Consider the following 18,418-nt stretch of genomic DNA (forward strand, 5'->3'; position numbering starts at 1 on the left):
GCCTGCACCTGCCGGAGCCACGCCCGGCCGGGGAAGGGCAGGCTCGTTTCCAGGGGTACTTGGTGGTCGGATCCCCCACCCCGCTTCAGATAACCTATTTGCAGGAAAATGGTTTTATTCCGGGGCTGGGAGTTGGGGGTGGGGTGCAGGCCTGGGTCGTGGAATGTGAGGAGTGGCCAACCCTCTATTTTCCTCTCTCTCTCTGTCCCTCTGTTTTCCTGAAACAAACAAACAAACAAAAGTCCCTTCCTACAGTCTGGCCAGGAGGAGTTTGGGGGCTGGGGGCAGACTGAGGGAGATCCGTGGAGCAGATTTTGAGGACAGCCACCTCCAGACAGTTGTCTGCAAGGCCTCCAGTCGCTGACCTTTCAGCGGGCTTCAGGAGCCCGGCTGGGAGGCCGGCAGAGGCTGGCAGCCTGAGATCAGGGTGACACTCAGTTCCTCTCCAGGGCCTGCCACCCGTCCGGGAAGGGGGTGCTGTACCAGCCGCCCCTGGGGCACTGGCCTGCCCCTTCCCAGCTAGGGGCTCGGATGTTTGGCGGCCCTCAGGGTCCTTCCTGGGGGATCTGGCTCCCCTCCAGCCACCCCAGCCCAGTCCTTGGATTAAGAAGGGAGGGGGGTGGGGAGGCGCCCAGGGGCTGCTGCCCCCTGCCTCCCAGACTACGTGAGGGGCTGGGGCCGCCGCGTGCGCTTGGTCCGGCGGGTGGGGGCGGAGCCCACAAACTCGAACTGCTTCTGCTTCTCGGCATGGTTAGGGAAGGGCAGCTGGCCCTGGTAGAGGCGCTTGATGAAGTGGGCCTCGCGCTGGTTCTGGCGGCTGCGGGAAGCCTGGCGGGGCCGCCCCTGCCTCGTGAAGGCCATGAACCAGCCCTCGTGCCGGGCGTTCTGGAAGGCCGTGTAGTTGTTCTCCAGCACGATCTCCGTGAACACGCAGTCTTTGCTCTTCCCGCTGGGCTGCGGGAGAAGCAAGGACAGGAAGGGCATTTGGCCACCTACCCTGGTCTGGGGTGTTGCCCTTAGGGCCTATGTTGGACGACTGAGGAGGGACAACGGGAACAACAGGGCCATGAACCCAGGGAACTCTGCCTGGTGAGATGGCATCCTAGTTAGAGAGGCAACCGTGGCCAACGCGAACAGGCTTTGTGGATCTGAGTTGCAGGCTTGTCATTTAGCCGTCCTGTACTAGGCTGGGCCTCAGCTTTCTGAGATGCAGGTGAAGATCAAGGTCCTGCAGCAGTTCCCAGCATGCCCGGGCCCTTAGCACTGAAATGCTCATGGAGCCTAGGGGAGTGGTGCTGCTGAGCATGGGAGAGGAGGCAGCAGCCTCCAATGAGAAGAAAGAAGGGTGCCAGCGTGGCCACCCATCCCACCCTGTCAGCAGTCAGGGGTCTGTGCCCATTTCTACAGACAAGAAGCCTGAGACTTGACAAAGATAAGCAAACCAGAGGTCATTTGGTCAGCAACAGCCGAATGGGAAGATGGGATTGCCTGGTTTCAAACCAAGTGGAATTCTCCCACCCAGCAGGACTGGGCCCACTGTGCGCTTCAGTTACAGGAGCAGCTGCTTAGTGTCTGTCTTGCTAGCTGGAGCCCACTGGCCCCACTGAACTTGGGGGAGTTCCTGTCTTACATCTGTGCCCCACTTTCCACCCTCAACAGCCTTTAGTCCTCCACCCAGAGGCTGCAGTGTCAGGTAGATGCTAAACTCCTACTGATGCCTGCTGGAGAAATACTCCTGACATCAGCCCCGCAGATCCCAATGGCTTGCCAGTCCCCTCAGAGGGCTAATAGAGTCCCAGGGACTCATTTAAATAGAGAAACTAGACCAGGCTCAGTGGCCCACGCCCGTAATCCCAGCACTTTGGGAGGTTGAGGTGGGAGGATCGCTTCAGCCCATGAGTTTGAGACCAGCCAGGGCAACATAGTGAGGCCCTATCTCTACCAAAAAAAAAAAAAAAAAAAAATTAGCTGGGCATGTGCCGGCTACTACTTCGGAGGCTGAGGCGAGAGGATTGCTTGAGCCCAGGAGTTTGAAGCTGCAGTGGGCCTATGATTGTGCCACTGCACTCCAGCCTAGGTAGCAGAGCAAGACCCGGACTCTAAAATAAAATAAAGAAACCAGAGAGGGTGGGCGGGCTGAGAGTCGGATGGGAAGTCTTTACACAGGAGGGTGTGGGTCAGAGGAGAGAGGGGAGCTTGATGCCTTATATGTCCCCACCCCAGTAGGGCTGACTGTCTGTTACTGTTTCCAGTCTCCCAGCCTCACCTTCCCGATGAGCTTGCCCCTCTTGTTCATACAGATGTACTTCTCGCTCTCAGCCCCTTTGATGCGAACTCGGCTGCCAAATGTGTCCGTCTCCACTATGAGCTTGGCTGTGGTGGGGAAGGGGAGAAAGACCTCCGTCCATCGGGGCTGCCAGCCTATGGCTACGGCAGGGGACCACCCAGCCACACTGACCTCCAGACTCAGGCGAAGGGGTTGGGGACGCTCAGGCCCTTGGGGCCCTCAGCCCTGACACAGGATCTGGGGATGGACCAGGAGGTGAGGCAGGGCGGAAGTGAGGCAGAGTGGAGGTGTGGGTGGCCTGGGGGGAGGGCCAGCTCTCACCAAACTTGTTGCCGTCCTCAGCAGTGGCGGAGATGCGACGCCCGGTGACCTGCACGTGCTTGCCACTGGTCCGGCTGTAGAGCTGGTACTCGCGGATCTGCCGCCTGCTCAGCTGGTCGGTCATGGCGCCCTGGTCCCTCACGTACTGGTTAAAATTAGGAGACGGGTGATTCTCCCCCTTTGCGGTTACCAAGGGAAAAATAGTGTCAATTTGCTTTGGGTGACACCACCACTGGTCCATCCAAGGGAGAGGGGTGAGGAGGTGAATGTATTGGGGACAGGCCAGTTGTCCTGCAGAGTGAAGTGGGCATGTGGCCATAACCTTCCCAGGCTCCTGGGTGAGCCGGTCATAACTTCTTGGCTTTGCGTCTACCTTACAGAAGGGACTGGGGTCTGCCCAGGCTGGGGGACACTTATTGACAGAACACAGCCCTGGAATCAGGATTCTGGGAGCTGGAAAGAGCCCTCGGGGTTCTATCCCATCCTCATATTCTATGAAGGAGGTGCACGGGGCACACAGCTCATTAGGGACAGAACCGCTGTCCCCGCCTCTTAGACCAGAGCCTGTCATCTCCCCCAGAACTCCAGGGACATGCTCCATTAGCCAGGACAACCAGATTCCTTCCTCATCCTCTCCACTGGCCTTGAAAGACCCTGTGCCCAGCACACAGGGGCACAGAGCAGATGGTGCTGCGAGTTAGGGTCACCAGAGAGCATGTGGGGGACTCTGAAAGCTCCTGCAGGGTCCCGTGAGCATTTCTTCGAAGCACTAACCGTGGAATCCTGAGCTCATACCCATCTTCTCCCTGGCCTCGCCCCCTGGTGCTCAGGGCCCTTCCAGCGTTCCTCCCTCCTCTATGGGCTGGAGCTGGGGCTGGGCACTATGGGAGAACAGGCAGGCAAAGTGCCTCCTTAGCAGAGGGAGGCAGAGGCAGCACCAAGAGGACAGGCACTATCAGCAGTGGCCCAGTGGCTGCCCTTGCCAGGCGGCTCCTTAGCCACAATGTAACAGAGGCTCCCGGCCAGTTGGTGGGATGCGCCCGCCCACCTGCTTCCCCTTTGGGTTGGGGGAGAGGAACCATTTCCCCCCACACACTGTGCAAAGCCAGGAGGAGTACCGCCTCCCAGCTAGGTCTCTCCTTAACCATCTGTAAGGCTAAGTGGGAGAGACTCAGAGTACTTCCTCCTCTCCATCCTGCAAGGTGCGACCCGGGCTAGGTTTCCTGGCTGCTGGCAGCAGCCTCAGCTCTGGCAGGAGAATGCATCTTTTCTGTTGCTTCTCTCTCTACCTGGATGCTGCTGCCTGTGCTGGGACAGCTTTTCCTATCCCCTGCCCCAAATCCCTAATTCCACCTTTATCCCAGGCCCAACCTCAGCCATCTGGACAGAGCTAGACCCAGATCAGCATCTGTTAGGGGCTACTCTCTCCTAGGGAGGGGGTGGGAAATATCACCTTTGAGGCAGGGGGAATGAGGGAGCAGCTCTCAGAGCTGGATGTTTAACCTGCGCAGGGTTCACACTTCCTGTGCACCATTGCTCATTTCCAATTGCAGCTCCCCATAGAGCAGCCTCTGCTCAGCCTCTGCAAGACCTGCCCCTTGCCCCACCCTGGAGCATTTGGGGTGGGGGACTTGCCCAGCCTGCCCTTCCCTGGCCTCCCTTCCAGGGGGTGGGGTCCTGCCTGTCCCAGTCCCGCCTCCTGGCCCAGGTTCAGGCCCTCCGCCCCTCTTGGCCGACGGCCTCCTCTGGCAGTCTGTTCCAGGTCAGGAGCAGAGAGCGCCCCCCCGAAGCCCCCTCCTTTCCTTGTCCCCTTCAAGCCTTTCACAAAGGCAGCCCCACGCCCCCCCACAGCCCACAACCCTCAAGTCCCTCTCCCCGCGGGACCTAGCCTGTCCCTTTCATGTTCCCGCTGCGGGAGGACCTCCCCTTCCACCACTGCAGACAGCTGCTTGTCAGACAGCCCCTCAAGCATGGCTGTGGTCCGGCCTGCTGGCCCCCCCTCCCAGGGGGGTGAGGGGGCACTTCAAGGGGGAAAGGACCGCTTTGCCACCTTCCCTGAGTCCTGAATGGGGCCTCAGCCAGGCCATAAACGCCCGGCCAGCCGCACCATTGTGCTAGTTCCCCTCCAGAACAGGTTGGGCCCACCCCCAGCCCCCTCCCAGCCAGGCTGGGGGCTTTCTTCTGGCTCCCCCTGGATGTGTGAAGCAAAAGGCCTGGAACGGGGCTGGAGCAAAAGGGGGAAGGAAGGGGGGGGGAGTTGTCTCTCCCTCTCCCACCCCCCCACTGCTTCAAAGGCTGCCCCTTTCCCTCTCCCAGAGAAAAGGCATTTACCTTCAAAAAAAGTCCCCACTGGATATGAAGAGAAGCGGGCCTCTGGCCTGGGAAAGCCAAGCGATCTCGCCCCAGAGCGGTTCTGGACCAGTGCATTTTAATAGCTGCACTTTTATGGAGGATCACAAAAAAGGGAGCAAGCCTCGCACTGGGGGCTGAGACTTGGGGGTGGGAGGTGTGCATGGAGGGAGGTGGGGGGCCGACTTGGGGTGGGGGAAGTGTGGAGAAGCAAACCCTGCATCCTGTCCCCAACAAACCTCTTTGGGCTTGACCTCTGTGCCCTCCAGGTGAGGAGTCACCTCACCCTGGCTGGGCATTCCGGACATGCTCACGAGAACCCCACACTGGGCATCCGTACTGATGGGAGTGGGGTGGCGAGAGGGACATATCAGTGGTTTTGCATCAAAACCTGTCCTTTCAGGTACTGGCAAACCCAAGCCTCACCTGAGCCATCACCTCCACCCGCTTCCAACCGCTCCAGGCTCCATCCCTCAAGTCCGGAGTGCCCACGCACTTAGCCTTCTGGGGGAACCCGGTGGAGAGGGAGGGAGAGGAGCAGAGACCCAGGGGAAGTGGGGAGGGTCCTCAGAGGGAGGACAGAGATAAAACCTCAGTCAGCCCCCTTCCTTGCCCTCCCCATCAAAGGCTCACTCCCCTCCAAACCTCAGTGCCTCCTGGACCCAGGAGAGGCCAGACTCTGCCTCTGTCCACCTGAAAGGAGCCTGCACCCGCCCTGGTTAGGTGGGGTGGGAAAACTGGGGGAAAGCCGGTGGGAACGCCTGCCTACCTGAGTTTGACAGCAGAGAATCAGCAGCTGTAAGCACCTGTGCGGGGACAGGAGGTAAGCCCAGGTGTGGGTGCCAGCCACAAGCCTAGGGTGCACCCAGGTCCCCCGCCCCCGCCCTGCCAGCCCCGCACACGCACGCGTGGGAGTCCCGGGAAGAGGAGGGCTGCCCTGAGGCTGGAAATGGCAACAAAACTCCAGTGGGAGAGGTAGCACACTTACAGAGTGAGGTTGGGCAGCAGGCGGGCGGCTCCCATCGCTGGAGAGGTTCCTCAGGCGGTTGCCCCCCTGCCCCCAAGCTCAGGAGCAGATGTGGGAAGTCCCCAGGGGTAGAGTCCCAGAGAAGCCAAGGTCTCTCCGAGCCACAGGTTTTCAGGGGGGCGAGGAGAAGAGAAAGGGGAGGAGGAGGAGGAGAAAAAAGAGGGAGGAGGAGGGGGAGGAGGAGGGCGTAATTGGGAGACTGAGGTATGAGGTGTCCACCTTCCTGGCCAGTGAGGCTGCAAAGCAGATGCGGGTGGGGGCGTGCGCGCTGTGCCCTCTGGGCTGCCAGTCTCTCCTGGGCCACCCAGTGCAGAGATGGAGCAGTGGGGGCCTCCTGAAGGAGGTGGCCCTGCTGTCTCCCGCTCTATTCCTGACCCTCACAGACTGGCCAAACTCGACGCAGGCAAACTCGATGTGTGGTAGGCAAGGGAGGGGGAGCCCCTCCTCCCCTCTCCGGGTCTGCGTCTCCTGCCCTCAGGTCTGGTGCCCCACCTCCCCAGTCTCCTGCCCTCAGGTCTGGTGCCCCACCTCCCCAGTCTCCTGCCCTCAGGTCTGGTGCCCCACCTCCCCAGTCTCCTGCCCTCAGGTCTGGTGCCCCACCTCCCCAGTCTCCTGCCCTCAGGTCTGGTGCCCCACCTCCCCAGTCTCCTGCCCTCAGGTCTGGTGCCCCACCTCCCCAAGGGTGAGCTGCAGGTGTCAAGCGGGGCTGGGGTCTCTGGTTCTGGCTCAGGAGTGGAAATTCCCAGAAGCAGCCTTAAAAGGAGGAGCCTCCCTCCAGGGGGCAGGGGTGGGCTTGGATTGGAGCAGCTGATTGCTGGGAAGGAGGGGTTAAGTCTGTCCTGACCAGCAGCAAATACTGGGCGCAACAGATTGGGGGTCAGAGGTGGGTTGGCAGGTATAGATGGAGGTCTAGGAAAATCCCAATGGAGAGGTGCAAAAGCTGGCCTGAGACAGAGACTCAGAGAAGAGCTGGGTGTCCTGGCCTAAGCCCCTTTTCCTTGGGCTTCTGTAGTTCCATCTGAGAAATGAGGACAGGAATAACTCAGGGTGTTGGGGGTTTAGTGTGAAATCAGCACACAGCAGACTTCAAGAGGTCTGTGTTCCGAGACCCAGCTCCACTCACCATTCTGCATCCCCTTCCTCCCAGTGCCTGTCCCTGGAGCCTCTCTGAGCTAGGAGCAGCTCAGAGTCCCCTCCCTGTGTCCCGTGTTCCTGAGCAGCTGCCTGGGATGAAGTGCCTACCAGCCTCTTCCCCTGACCTCCGGTCCCACATTGCTCGGTACAATGCCAGGGACTAGCCCATTTTGCCGATGAGAAAACTGAGGCACCCTGGGAGGTGTTTGCTCAGAATGGCCCAGCTAGTGAATGGAATAGCCAGAATGGAAAAGTCCATCCTTCTTCTGTTCTGCATGGTTTGAGTTGCCACCCTCCAGATCCAGCCCCAAACCTGCTTCATTGTAGGGACACAGAAGCCTTCCTGGGTTTTCAGGATTAAAGGTGGAATCCGAGGTCCTGGAGACTGGTGAACAGAGAGCTCCATGCTGTTCCCTCCCTACAGAAAAGTGGATGACGGTGACTGCAGAAGATAGGAGGGCCTGGGGGTCTGCTTGGGGATCTCTGAGGGAAGACCCACTGTGAGTGAGCAGAGCTCAGGCCCCAGCTCTGGGCTCCCTGGAGTTCTCTGCGCGCCCAGGGTGGGAAGGGAAGGGGAAGTGGCGGATGTGGATTTATTTACCTAAAGAGATGACCAGGGGGGCGAAACTCTCACCTGTGGGTTCCTTCTCACCTTCCTGAGCTCCATCAATCCACAAAGTGGTCTGCCACCCCTGCCCCCATGCACTGACCAGTGCAGGCAGCTCCGGGCTCTCCTCTCCACAGGCTCTTCCTCGGGGACCCAGCCCAGGAGTGGGTGCAGCCTGAGCTTGTGTGGGGAGGGTGGGCGAGCCCTGGCCTTGCTTACCAGGGGGAGTCTGGGGATTTGGAATGAAACTCAAAGAACGTCAAAGCTAGAAGGGGTCTTAGGGATTCATCATTTGTTCCAACTTCCTCATTCCTTGGATGAGAGCCAGAGAGGGCAAGGGACTCGCCCAAAGCCTCACAGCTAGCTGGTGGCATGGCTGGGGCAAGGCACCAGGTGCCCACGTGCCCACCTCTCTGCTTTCCCCCTGTGGATCCTTCGGGTCACTTTCGTTCCGCGTTCTTCCCATCATCTGCAGTCTGGGTTACACTCTGCCTCTTCGGGCAGCTCTGGCTCATTCCCTGAGAAACCTTCAACCTCACATCCACATCCTCACCAGCTCCCAACCCCCAGGCAGGGCATTAAAGAGAGCACAGACACGTGGAGGGGACAGCTCAGGCCTTGGGTTCCAGGGTGGAGGTGTCAGCTGGGGGCAAAAGTTGGGTGAGGGTTCCAATTTATGCTGTCGGGACTTACTGGCCATGGGGACAGTGGGAGCCACTCAAGGCCTCTGAGCCCAAGCACCTGGTTTCTATCCATGGGGACAGGGCCTGCTGTCACTGGCCAGCCCTCAGGCCAGCCTGGGTCTCCATGGTAACAGATGCCAGCAGACAAGCTGGGCCTCGGAGCTTAGCCAGGGGGTTAGCTCTGGGCATGGCTGGATGCCCTGTGTCATAGGCAAGACAGCTGTGGCTCCTTGTCCCTTCCGGTTGGGCACCTGCAAGCCTGGCCTTCTAACTTGGTGTGTCCTGGGCATGGCTGGATTTGTCGCCAAGACAGCTGGGGTCCCTTCCGGTTGGGCACCTGCAAGCCTGGCCTTCTAACTTGGTGTGCTCCTTTACGCCCATGGGGAAGCCAGTGGTGGGCCCTGAGTGGGGAGGCAGCATGGAGCCCTTGATTTTATCACCCCCACCTTGCCCTGGTCCTTATATGCTGTGTGACCTGTGGCAAGTCCCTTCACTTCTCTGATTTCAGGTCCCAGTTTATAAAAAGGAAATGGCTACTACCAGGTATGCTGTCAAAACCACCGCCATCCACATCAGCTGAGATAAAGGACTCGCAGAAACGCAACAAGTGCCACAAGAATGGGGGCAGGGGCCCGTTTTGTGGTTTAGCCTCAGTTGACCTAAACTGTCAGACTTTCTCCTTTGACTGGAGTGAGCTGGGGGTAAGGGGGAGTGAAGAAGGGTGGAGTTTATTAACATTCATTGCTGGGGGGGTGGCGTTCAGGAGGTGATAAGGGAACTGAGAAGTAGCCTGGGCTGCTGTGGTTAATCCCCACCCCCTAGTGCCAAGTTCAACACCCCCCAGCTGGGGTCGTCTCACGCCTGCCTCTCCTAACAGCCCAGCTGGTGCAAACACGGAGCCCACCTGCAGGTCAGCCACTTGCCACCACCTGCTTGAGCCCAGCCCACCCTCTTCCTGCTGAAAAACAGAAGCGTTGGGGCAGGGGAAGGGTGAAGGGCAGAGGGCAAAGGGCGCTCTAGCAAGGAGGATGGAATTTTTGCAATTTTTTTTTTTGAGACCGGAGTTTCATTCTTGTTGTCCAGGCTGGAGTGCAATGGTGTGATCTCAGCTCACCGTAACCTCCGTTTCCCAGGTTCAAGTGATTCTCCTGCCTCAGCCTCCTGAGTAGCTGGGATTACAGGTGCCCACCACCACGCCTGGCTAATTTTGTATTTTTAATAGAGACGGGGTTTCTCCATGTTGGTCAGGCTGGTCTCGAACTCCCGACCTCAGGTGATCCACCCACCTCGGCCTCCCAAAGTGCTGGGATTACAGGCGTGACCCACAGCACCCGGCCTCCACCTTTGCAGTTTATTTCCTACTGCCTGCTTGCAAATCAAAATCAAGTGATCACTGGTTTATCTGCTTGGGGCCAAATACATGCTTGGCTGTAGAGAGGCCTGGCTGTCCCTTGAGGACTACCATTACATGGTTGACTGACTTCTAACTCCTGCTCTCAGTTTACAAGACTTCGTAAACTGTGCACCGGCTCATGCCTCCCTCCCATCAGCAGAGTGGTCAAAATCCAGGGCTCTGGGGCCGGACTCCCTGGCTCCTCTGCCAGCCGTGTCACCTTGGGGCAACTTGTCTAACCTCTCTGTGCCACACTTTCCTCATCTGAGAAATGGTGCTGGGCCAGGTGTGGTGGCTCACACCTGTAATCCCAGCACTTTGGGCAGCCGAGGTAGAAGGATAGCTTGATGTCAGGAGTTTGAGACCAGCCGGGGCCATATAGTGAGACCCCCGTCTCTACAAAAATGTTAAAAAATGAGCTGGGTGTGGTGGTGCGTCCCTGTATTCCCAGCTACTTGAGGGGGCTGAAGCGGGAGGATATAGGTGGAACCCAGAGTTCTGGGCTGCAGTGAGCCATGATTGCGCCACTGCACTCCAACCTGGGTGACAGAGTATGACCCAGTCTCTAAAAAAAATTAAAAAAAAAAAAAAAAAAAAGAAATGGAGCCAATCACAATCCCCTTAAGGCACGGTTATGAGGATTAAAGGAGTGGGTCGTGGGTATTAGCAGCTGTCACTGCAGCAATCCCCCTTCAAGTAGGTGTCTGCCTTGGACCTTTTGCATGCTGTGCTCCTGTTCCCAGGGATGTCCTCTGCCAGCTCCTTATGAAGTCCATTGGCCCCTTCTTGTCCATTGCCTCCTCCAGGAGACCTTCTCGCCAAACTGCTTCCCCCTGCCCCCCAAATTCACCTGTTCCACTCCCTTCAAAGCACCGGCCAGTAACTGAAATGACTGTGTTGGGTTTTGTTTCCCTAAACTGTAAGTGACTTGAAGGTGAGGAGCTGGGTTTGTCTACCCCGGGTCACTGTGGATGAAACCAAGTTTGAAAAGCACCAGCTGCCCACATGGAGCAGTCCCCCACGTCACTCTCTGGATGACCTGAAGTTAGTGGTTTGTCCCCTTGTTGGAGGGTGGGACTCTGGGTGACCTGAAGTTAGTGGCTTGTCTGTTTGTTGGAGGGCGGGACAGCACCCACATCCGTCTCATGGGGGTAGGAAACATGCAGGGAGAATGCCACCCTGGGCGGGCGCGGTGGCTCACATCTGTAATCCCAGCACTTTGGGAGGCCGAGGCGGGAGGATCTCTTGAGCCCAGGAGTTGGAGACCAGCCTGGGCAACATAACAAGACCCCCTGTCTCTACAAAAAAGTTTAAAATTCATTGTGGTGTGGTGGCTCGCACCTGTAGTTCCAAGCTCTTTGGGAGACTGAGGTGGGAGGATTGCTTGAGCCCAGGAAGTCGAGGCTGCCGTGAGCTAAGACTGTGCCACTGCCCTCCAGCCTGGGCGACAAAGTGAGACCCTGTCTCTAAAAAAATGAAAAAAAAAAAAATGAATACCACCCTGCCCTCTACTACCTCTGTCTCTGGTCTCAAGAGAAGCTATAGCTGGACAGGAAGCCCCAGCCTGGCTGTTGACTTTCCCAGGCAGGTGTTCAAAGAGCTCCGACCTCCTGGGCCCCATACCTGGGGATCCTAGGCAGGATGGCAGGACCAGCTCCCCACTGGTTCACTTCAGGCCTGGCCCCCGAGGGTGCTGGGGAGGGGCAGGGGGAAGCCAGCAGAGGCGCTACATGGATAACCCCGAGTGGGAGGCCCATCTGTGTGTTTGCCTGCTCCAGGGACTGCACCAGCGTCACTCACGTGTGAACAGCCCTCCAGAGTGCCCTCTGCACACCGGGGAGAGGGTGGGGGTCCCCCACCCCATTTTCCAGTCCTCTCTTGACCTCGCCCCTATGCTTGACTGAGGCCGGCTTGATAGCATGTGGGGCTTGGTGCCTCTGTAAAGCTCATCCCGTCTACCCCACCTCAAAGGTTTCCTTGAGGGTGCGGGCCTCTGGCTCCTGCCTGACCCAGATCTGCACACGCGGGAGGTGCCTGTAAGAGCTGGCCCCTAACAGAAGCAAGCAGGAAGAATGGATGTCCCTGAGGTCCTTATAGATGCTCTGCACACAGTAGCTGCCTGACAGGAGTATGGTCGGGAGAAGACCGTGGGCACTGGCCCCCTAGGGCAAGGCCCTTTCTGGTAGCTTGAGCCTCTGTAGCCGTTGGGTGCCTATAAACCTAGCCCTGCCCAGAGGGAGTGTGCGGGCTGCAAATCCACCTGACACTCAGCTCAGCAGAAGGCAGACTCTAGGCTCTTCCCTTGCCACTGGGGGAGAATTGGGGGTGCCGAGGAGGAGGGACACAGCAGGCTCAAGCCGCGGGGGCTGGGTACAGCGAGGCAGGTATGACCTCAGGGCCCGGGTGCACTGGTTCAAGGCTGCCCTCTGCCGGGCACTTGGGCTGGCGCCGCGGACAAGGAGGCCGGCTCCAGGGAAGAGAAGGGAAGTCCTGACTAGGCAACTTTATTGTGACCCCGAGGTGGGGCTCTTCACTGGGGCTCTCCTGAAAGCGGAGAGTTGGGGGTGAGGGGCTCTCATGTTGCCCCTACAACACCGCTGTCACATTCAGACACAGATGGAGGGTCCGGGCAGGGGCACCCTGTGCCCGCAGCACAGTCCAGGGAAGGCCCACTTTGCACTGTGGCCCCCAAAGCGTGGCCCCTCATTTCTTGAATCCTGGCTTCTTGGGTCTGGCTGTGGCTTTGGCCTGTGGAGGGAAGGCAGGGCTCCAGGGTCCCCCATTCCCTTCTCCATACCAGGCAGCCCCCCCAGAAAATACCCGCCTGTCTCAGGGGCCACAGCCCCCGGTCCTACTCACCTTTTTCGCAGGGCTCTTGTCTCTAACGCTGGCTCTGCAACAGGGTGGAGTGGAGCAGGAGTGGGATGGGGGTCAGGGAGAGAGCTCAGCTCCAGACCCGTGGCGGGGCCCTCCCCGTGCCCACCCTGGAAAGCAAGCCTGGCTGCTTCTCCTGGGGACCACTCGGACTCTTTAAACAAAGGGGTGTGCGTGTGTGCATGCACACGCACATGTGTTTTCCTTAGGCTTCTATCTTCATTTGGTTATCACAAATGTCTTTTTTTTTGTTTTGTTTTTGAGATGGAGTCTGGCTCTGTTGCCCAGGCTACAGTACAGTGACACCATCACAGCTCACTGCAGCCTCCTGGGCTCAAGTGATCCTCCTGCCTCAGCCTCCTGAGTAGCTGGGACTGCAGGTGTGCACCACCACACCTGGCCCACAAATGTCTTTTTCATTATAAAATATTAACCATTTTGTACAAAATATAGCAAATAGACAAGAAAATACATTAGTTAGAGTTTTCTTTACTGCCCACACTAAACATTCTGGTGTATTTTCTTTCAGGGTTATTATTTTTTTTTGGTCAAACTTTTTTTTTTTTTGAGATGGAGTCTTGCTGTGTTGCCCAGGCTGGAGTGCAGTGGTGTGATCTTGGCTCACTGCATCCTTCGCATTCCAGGTTTAAGTAATTCTCCTGCCTCAGCCTCCTGAGTAGCTGAGATTACAGGCATATGCCACCACGCCCAGCTACATTTTGTATTTTCAGTAGAGACAGGGTTTTGCTATGTTGGCAAGGCTGGTCTTGAACTCCTGACCTCAAGTGAGTCTCCCACCTTGGCTTCCCAAAGTGCTGGAATTACAGGTGTGAGCCACCATGCCCGGCCTGGTCAAACTCTTAAAAAAAAATGTGTGAAATAAAATAAAAATGACTTTATATCCTGCTCTATGAACTATCAATATTCTTGTCAGGTGCAGAGTTCACACTTGTAATTCCAGTGGTTTGGGAGGCTGAGGCAGGAGGATTGTGTGAGGCCAGGAGTTTGAGATCAGCTTGGGCAACAAAGACCCGGTCTCTACACAAAACTTAAAAGTTAGCCATGCATAGTGGCACGTGCCTATAGTCCTAGCTACTTGGAAAGCTGAGGTGGGAGGATCACTTGAGCCCAGGAAGTGAAGGCTGCAGTGAGCCATGATTGTGCCATCACACTCCAGCTTGGGTGGCAGAGCAAAACCCTGTCTCATTAAACAAATAAACCAAAACCATACACATACTTTCCAGGTTGCTATATTTTTCATAAGCATTATTAATATTCCATTGAGAAAAGAGATGTAGTTTAGTCAATTGTTACATTGGTAGACATTTAGAATGCTTCCATTTTTTCACTATTTGAATAATGCCATGATAAGCATCTTTTTTTAATTTTGTTTTTTGAGACTGAGTCTCGCTGTGTCATCCAGGCTGGAGTGCAGTGGCACAATCTCGGCTCACTGCAACTTTTCCCTGGGCTCAAGCAATTCTCATGCCTCAGCCTCCTGAGTAGTTGGAATTACAGGCACGCCACCAGGCCTGGCTAATTTTTGTATTTTTAGTAAACACAGGGTTTCATCATGTTGACCAAGCTAGTCTCGAGCTCCTGATCTCAAGTGATCCGCCTGCCTTGGCATCCCAAAGTGCCGGGATTACAGGCACGAGCCACTGTGCCCAGCCATGAGAAATATCTTAGTGCAGATAATTTCCCCTGAATTTTGGATGGAATTCTGTGGAAGGAATTGCCTTCAGTGGAATTAGGTCCCAAGATAAGAATGTTATAATGCTTTTCCAGAAAGGTGATGCCACCCTCCAGAACTTCCATACCCGTGTGCCTGCGTGTGCAGGTATATGCACCGTGTGTACATTTGTACGCGCACATGCCAACAGCACAGTATTCTAACACTGTATATCTCAGCTAAGAGACTTCGGCTAATTTAACAGGTAGGAAGAGTTACCTTGTTTCCTCTTGTTCTTTTTCCAGCCTTTTTTTCTGGGAACCAAAAACAGTTTATTAGGAGAGTTAGGACAAAGTCCAGAGCCAGAACAGATTCCCAAGGTCCACAAGGTTCCCGCTGAGCACCTGGCCAGAACTAGCCAAGGGGGCCTTGGCCCATCCTGCACACTCAGCTTGGGAGGCTGGCCCAGGCTCCCGGTGGCCCATCCCTCTGAGGTGCTTCTGTAGGGGCACCACTTCCTTCCAAACAGCCACACTCCTTCCCCCACCTTAGCCACGCTCATCTGCTTCTGGGGCACCAGCCTTTTGACTTGTTTGACAGGGCTTTCCTCCTCCAGAGATACATCTGCATCCTCATCCTCATCATCTTCCTCCTCTTCTTCCTCCTCCTCCCCTTCTTCCTCCTCCTCCTCCTCCCAGGTTAGGTCTGATGCTTCTGTGATAGCATGGGAAAGGGGGCAAGGGCACAGCTTCAGAGTTACAGAATCTCGATGCCCACCTCCCATTCTGTGATCCATGTTGCTCCAAGCACTGCCCTGGAGGAATCCTAGTCTGGAGTTAACAGTGGTTACCTGCCTGCTACCTGTACAGGGCGGCACCCTTTCTGGCCCTCTTGACAGTGGGGGCCAGGGTAGGGTAGGGGGTCTAGGAAAGCCCTCCAGAGGGCTGGGGTGGTAGAAAGAGGGCAGGGGAAGTGGCTCTGGCTGGGTAGGAGGGGGATTCATATTGGCAAGGGCTGGGGTCAAGGCTAAAGGTAGGCAGAGTGGGGGAGGAAGAGGAGGGAGAAGGGGAAAGAATCTAAAGCAAATAGCTAATGAACTGAAACTTTATCCTAAGACAAGTGGGACCTGCCAAGGCTTTTTAGCATAATCATAATTATGAATGAGGCATAATCATACAGAAGAGGGCCAGTTGAAGGGATCTTGAAGGAGTCAGCATCATGCTGCATTGCTACAGTCCGCGTTGCTGTGGTCTGCATCACTGCAGCAGCCACATCCTGAACAGTGGCTCCCTAGTACGGGGTATTACGCTGAGTACTTTTCCTGAATATCCCATTTATTCTTCACAACTGCTCTTTGAAGTTTACAAGCGAGGGGCTGCAGCCTACAGAGGTCATAGCGGGTAAAGAAGAACAGGGACCAGCGCCCTTGCCTTCCAGTCCAGGCTGCTGGTCGTGATGTTGCCTTTGCGGATTTTCTCCCAAAACTCAAGAATCCCTCCAGGGTTTGAATAGCTAGTATATCTCGAGCCCCTGCCTGGCACGGTACTCTCAGACCTTCCTGAGCCCGGGTTCTGACTTACCATAACGTTCCTGGCCACAGAGGAACACGGGTCCTGAGCCAGCCCGGAGCTGGAAAGTAACTGGGGGAGAAAGCTGCACTCCTACCATGGTGACCTGCAGCGGGAGGAAGCAGAGAAGAGAGGGCCACTTAGGCCTGGCACCTCTCGGGGGCTGGCCTCAGGCAGAAATACTGAGTTGATTTCCCTCCCCAAACCCTACACACTACTCATGGATTGTGTGGACCTTACGGTGTTCTCAGCCCTGTACGCCCCTGCTGAGGTGGGCTCTGTCCAAGAATTTGAACCTGGTAATCCCATTCTTGCTAGGCTCACAGATGGGCCTCCAAGCTGAAAGGCAGCTGTCGATAGGGAAGTCTGATTGCTATGGGCTAAATTACAGCTGTTCCCCCATCCTCCAAATTCCTACGTTGAAGCCCTATTCTCCACTGTGATAGTATTTAGAAATGGGGGCCTTGGGAGGTCATTAGGTTTGGGGTCATGAGGGCGGGACCCTCATGATAGAACTAGTACCTTTACAGTAAGAGACACTCGAGAACTCACTCACTCTCTTTCTCTCCACTCTCCTGCCCCACATGTGAACACATAGCAAGAAGGCTGCCATCTGCAACCCAGGGAGAGGACCCTTACCAGAACCCAACCATGCCGGCCCCCTGATCTCAGACCTCAAGCCTCCAGAACTGTGAGAAAACGTCTGTTGCTAAAGCCCTCCAGTCTGTGGTATTTTGTTATAGCAACTTGGGCAGACTGAGACACTCATCAAATGAGAAAGCAGATTCACGATTTTATGTACAGTACTACTTTCTTTTTTCACATCAGACAGGTAATGTGCCAACTCGTAACCAGGTTTGTGGGAGGCACATCTTAGGCACAAGTGTGAAACCCCAATCATCACACTTTTAAATGACAAGAGCCTCTATGGTACTTTTGTCTTATGCATAATGTATGGATATACATAATAAAGGTTTTGGCTGGGCGAAGTGGCTCACACCTGTAATCCCAGCACTTTGGGAGGCCGAGGTGGGTGGATCACGAGGTCAGGAGACTGAGACCATCCTGGCTAACACGGTGAAACCCTGTCTCTACTAAAAATACAAAAAATTAGCCAGACGTGGTGGTGGGCACCTGTAGTCCCACCTACTTGGAAGGCTGAGGCAGGAGAATGGCATGAACCCGGGAGGTGGAGCTTGCGGTGAGCTGAGATCGCGCCACCGCACTCCAGCCTGGGCGACAGAGCGAGACTCTGTCTCCAAAAAAAAAAAAAAAGAAAAGAAAAAAGAAATGAAGAGAGGCGGGTGCAGGAGCTGGTGTGCAGCAACTGAAGGGAAATGGGCCTGAAAATAGCCAGGACTTTTCACTTCAGAGCTCACACACAGGCCGGGCACGGTGGCTCATGCCCGTAATCCCAGCACTTTGGGAGGCTGAGGCAGGCGGATAACTTGAGATTAGAAGTTTGAGACCAGCCTGGCCAATATGGTGAAACCCTGTTTCTACTAAAAATACAAAAATTAGCCAGGTATGGTGGTGCACACCTGTAATCCCAGCTACTCAGGGGGCTGAGGCAGGAGAACTGCTTGAACCCAGGAAGCAGAGGTTGCAGTGAGCCGAGATTGTGCCACTGCATGCCAGCCTGGGCGACAGAACGAGACTCTGTCTTTAAAAAATACAACAAAGCAACACAAAAAACCTCACAGACAGGAGACAAGGCCTCGGGCTCAGGCGAGAAGGAGAGTTGCAGCTGAGACCACCATGGGGAGGCTAGGACCCGCAAGGGCTGTACCCTTAGTAAAAGGCCCAAGGTAAGTGTTGAGGATTGCAGACTAAAAAGCCCAAACCAGCCCTCTTCCCCTCGAAAATGAAAAAGAAAAATCAAAACCCTAGCCACCATAAAAGGAAGCTAACAAGGAAGCATGAATGGAAATAAAAGAAGCCTCCAGTGAGAGCCCACGACCCACAGCTGCGCCTCTCACTTACGGGGTCTGAATTTACTCAGTGAGTACTGCCAAGCCAAGAAATGTATAGAAAATCCCAAGCTTATGATATTCCTGAGGTAAATGGCAGAAGCAAACACGAAACCACTCTGTTGGGACACTCTCCAAACTCAGGCCACATCGAATTCTTTTGGAAAACAACAAAATAAACTAAAGATGAGCTCACCGTATAAAATTACAAAACATACAAGAAACAATCCAGCTAGAGTCAACAGAAAGAAATCAAGTGACTGCAGACTAGCCCAACCAAGACCTTAGAACCTCAATCTAAAAAAATATCAGATAAAGCTGGGTGTGGTGGTGCATGCCTGTAGCCCAGGCTACTCGGGAGGCTGAGGCAGGAAGATGGCTTGAACTCAGAAGTTCAAGACTGCAGTGAGCTATGATTGCACCACTGCACTCCAGACCGGGAGACAGAGCAAGATCTTGTCTCTAAAACATGTATATACACAAATATGTATGTGTGTGTGTGTGTATATATATATATAAGTTTAAAACCAAGT

At 55.6% G+C, this 18,418-nt stretch overlaps 2 protein-coding genes and 1 non-coding gene across 6 annotated transcripts in view; all 3 read right to left on the reverse strand.

The window, feature by feature from the left end:
* Nucleotides 1-97: 97 nt before the first annotated feature.
* Nucleotides 98-6,760, reverse strand: FGF17 (fibroblast growth factor 17). Of its 3 annotated transcripts, none has more exons than XM_050801490.1 (5): nucleotides 5,946-6,760; nucleotides 5,727-5,763; nucleotides 2,609-2,753; nucleotides 2,267-2,373; nucleotides 98-954 (listed from the first exon to the last, which is right to left on the reverse strand). In XM_050801490.1, the coding sequence occupies exons 1-5, from the start codon at nucleotides 5,978-5,980 to the stop codon at nucleotides 661-663; spliced, it is 618 nt and encodes a 205-aa protein (XP_050657447.1). In that variant the 5' UTR covers nucleotides 5,981-6,760; the 3' UTR covers nucleotides 98-660. The 3 variants fall into 3 exon arrangements, with proteins under 3 accessions (XP_050657447.1, XP_050657449.1, XP_050657448.1); XM_050801492.1 differs by having other exon boundaries at nucleotides 2,609-2,786; XM_050801491.1 differs by lacking the exons at nucleotides 5,727-5,763; nucleotides 5,946-6,760 and adding an exon at nucleotides 3,383-3,488 and having other exon boundaries at nucleotides 2,609-2,786.
* A 120-nt stretch (nucleotides 6,761-6,880) lies between these two features.
* The window catches only part of NPM2 (nucleophosmin/nucleoplasmin 2), a 17,586-nt gene continuing 6,048 nt past the window's right edge, over nucleotides 6,881-18,418 (reverse strand). The window contains exons 5-9 of one of the 2 annotated variants that reach the window (XM_050801488.1): nucleotides 15,928-16,021; nucleotides 14,895-15,061; nucleotides 14,627-14,661; nucleotides 12,661-12,694; nucleotides 6,881-7,536 (exon numbers count right to left, since the gene is read on the reverse strand). In XM_050801488.1, the coding sequence (XP_050657445.1) occupies nucleotides 7,279-7,536; nucleotides 12,661-12,694; nucleotides 14,627-14,661; nucleotides 14,895-15,061; nucleotides 15,928-16,021 (588 nt within the window). In that variant the 3' untranslated portion in view covers nucleotides 6,881-7,278. Of the gene's footprint in view, nucleotides 7,537-12,289; nucleotides 12,550-12,660; nucleotides 12,695-14,626; nucleotides 14,662-14,894; nucleotides 15,062-15,927; nucleotides 16,022-18,418 lie in introns of those variants that run through there. The other variant, XM_050801489.1, reaches the window with a different exon arrangement.
* LOC126961949 (small nucleolar RNA U13) lies at nucleotides 16,738-16,840 on the reverse strand. The gene has a single exon (XR_007728527.1). It is a non-coding gene; the product is annotated as a small nucleolar RNA U13 (small nucleolar RNA).

Source organism: Macaca thibetana, chromosome 8, assembly GCF_024542745.1.
Source record: "Macaca thibetana thibetana isolate TM-01 chromosome 8, ASM2454274v1, whole genome shotgun sequence".
Classification (NCBI taxonomy): Eukaryota; Metazoa; Chordata; class Mammalia; order Primates; family Cercopithecidae; genus Macaca; species Macaca thibetana.

Coding starts and splice junctions, on each gene's coding strand:
- FGF17 (XM_050801492.1), bottom strand. CDS start 5,980: ATGGGAGCCGCCCGCCTGCTGCCCAACCTCACTCT. Junction 2,787..5,726: donor TTCTCTGCTGTCAAACTCAG/GTAGGCAGGCGT, acceptor GTAACCGCAAAG/GGGGAGAATCACCCGTCTCC. Junction 955..2,266: donor GGGGCAAGCTCATCGGGAAG/GTGAGGCTGGGA, acceptor CTTCTCCCGCAG/CCCAGCGGGAAGAGCAAAGA.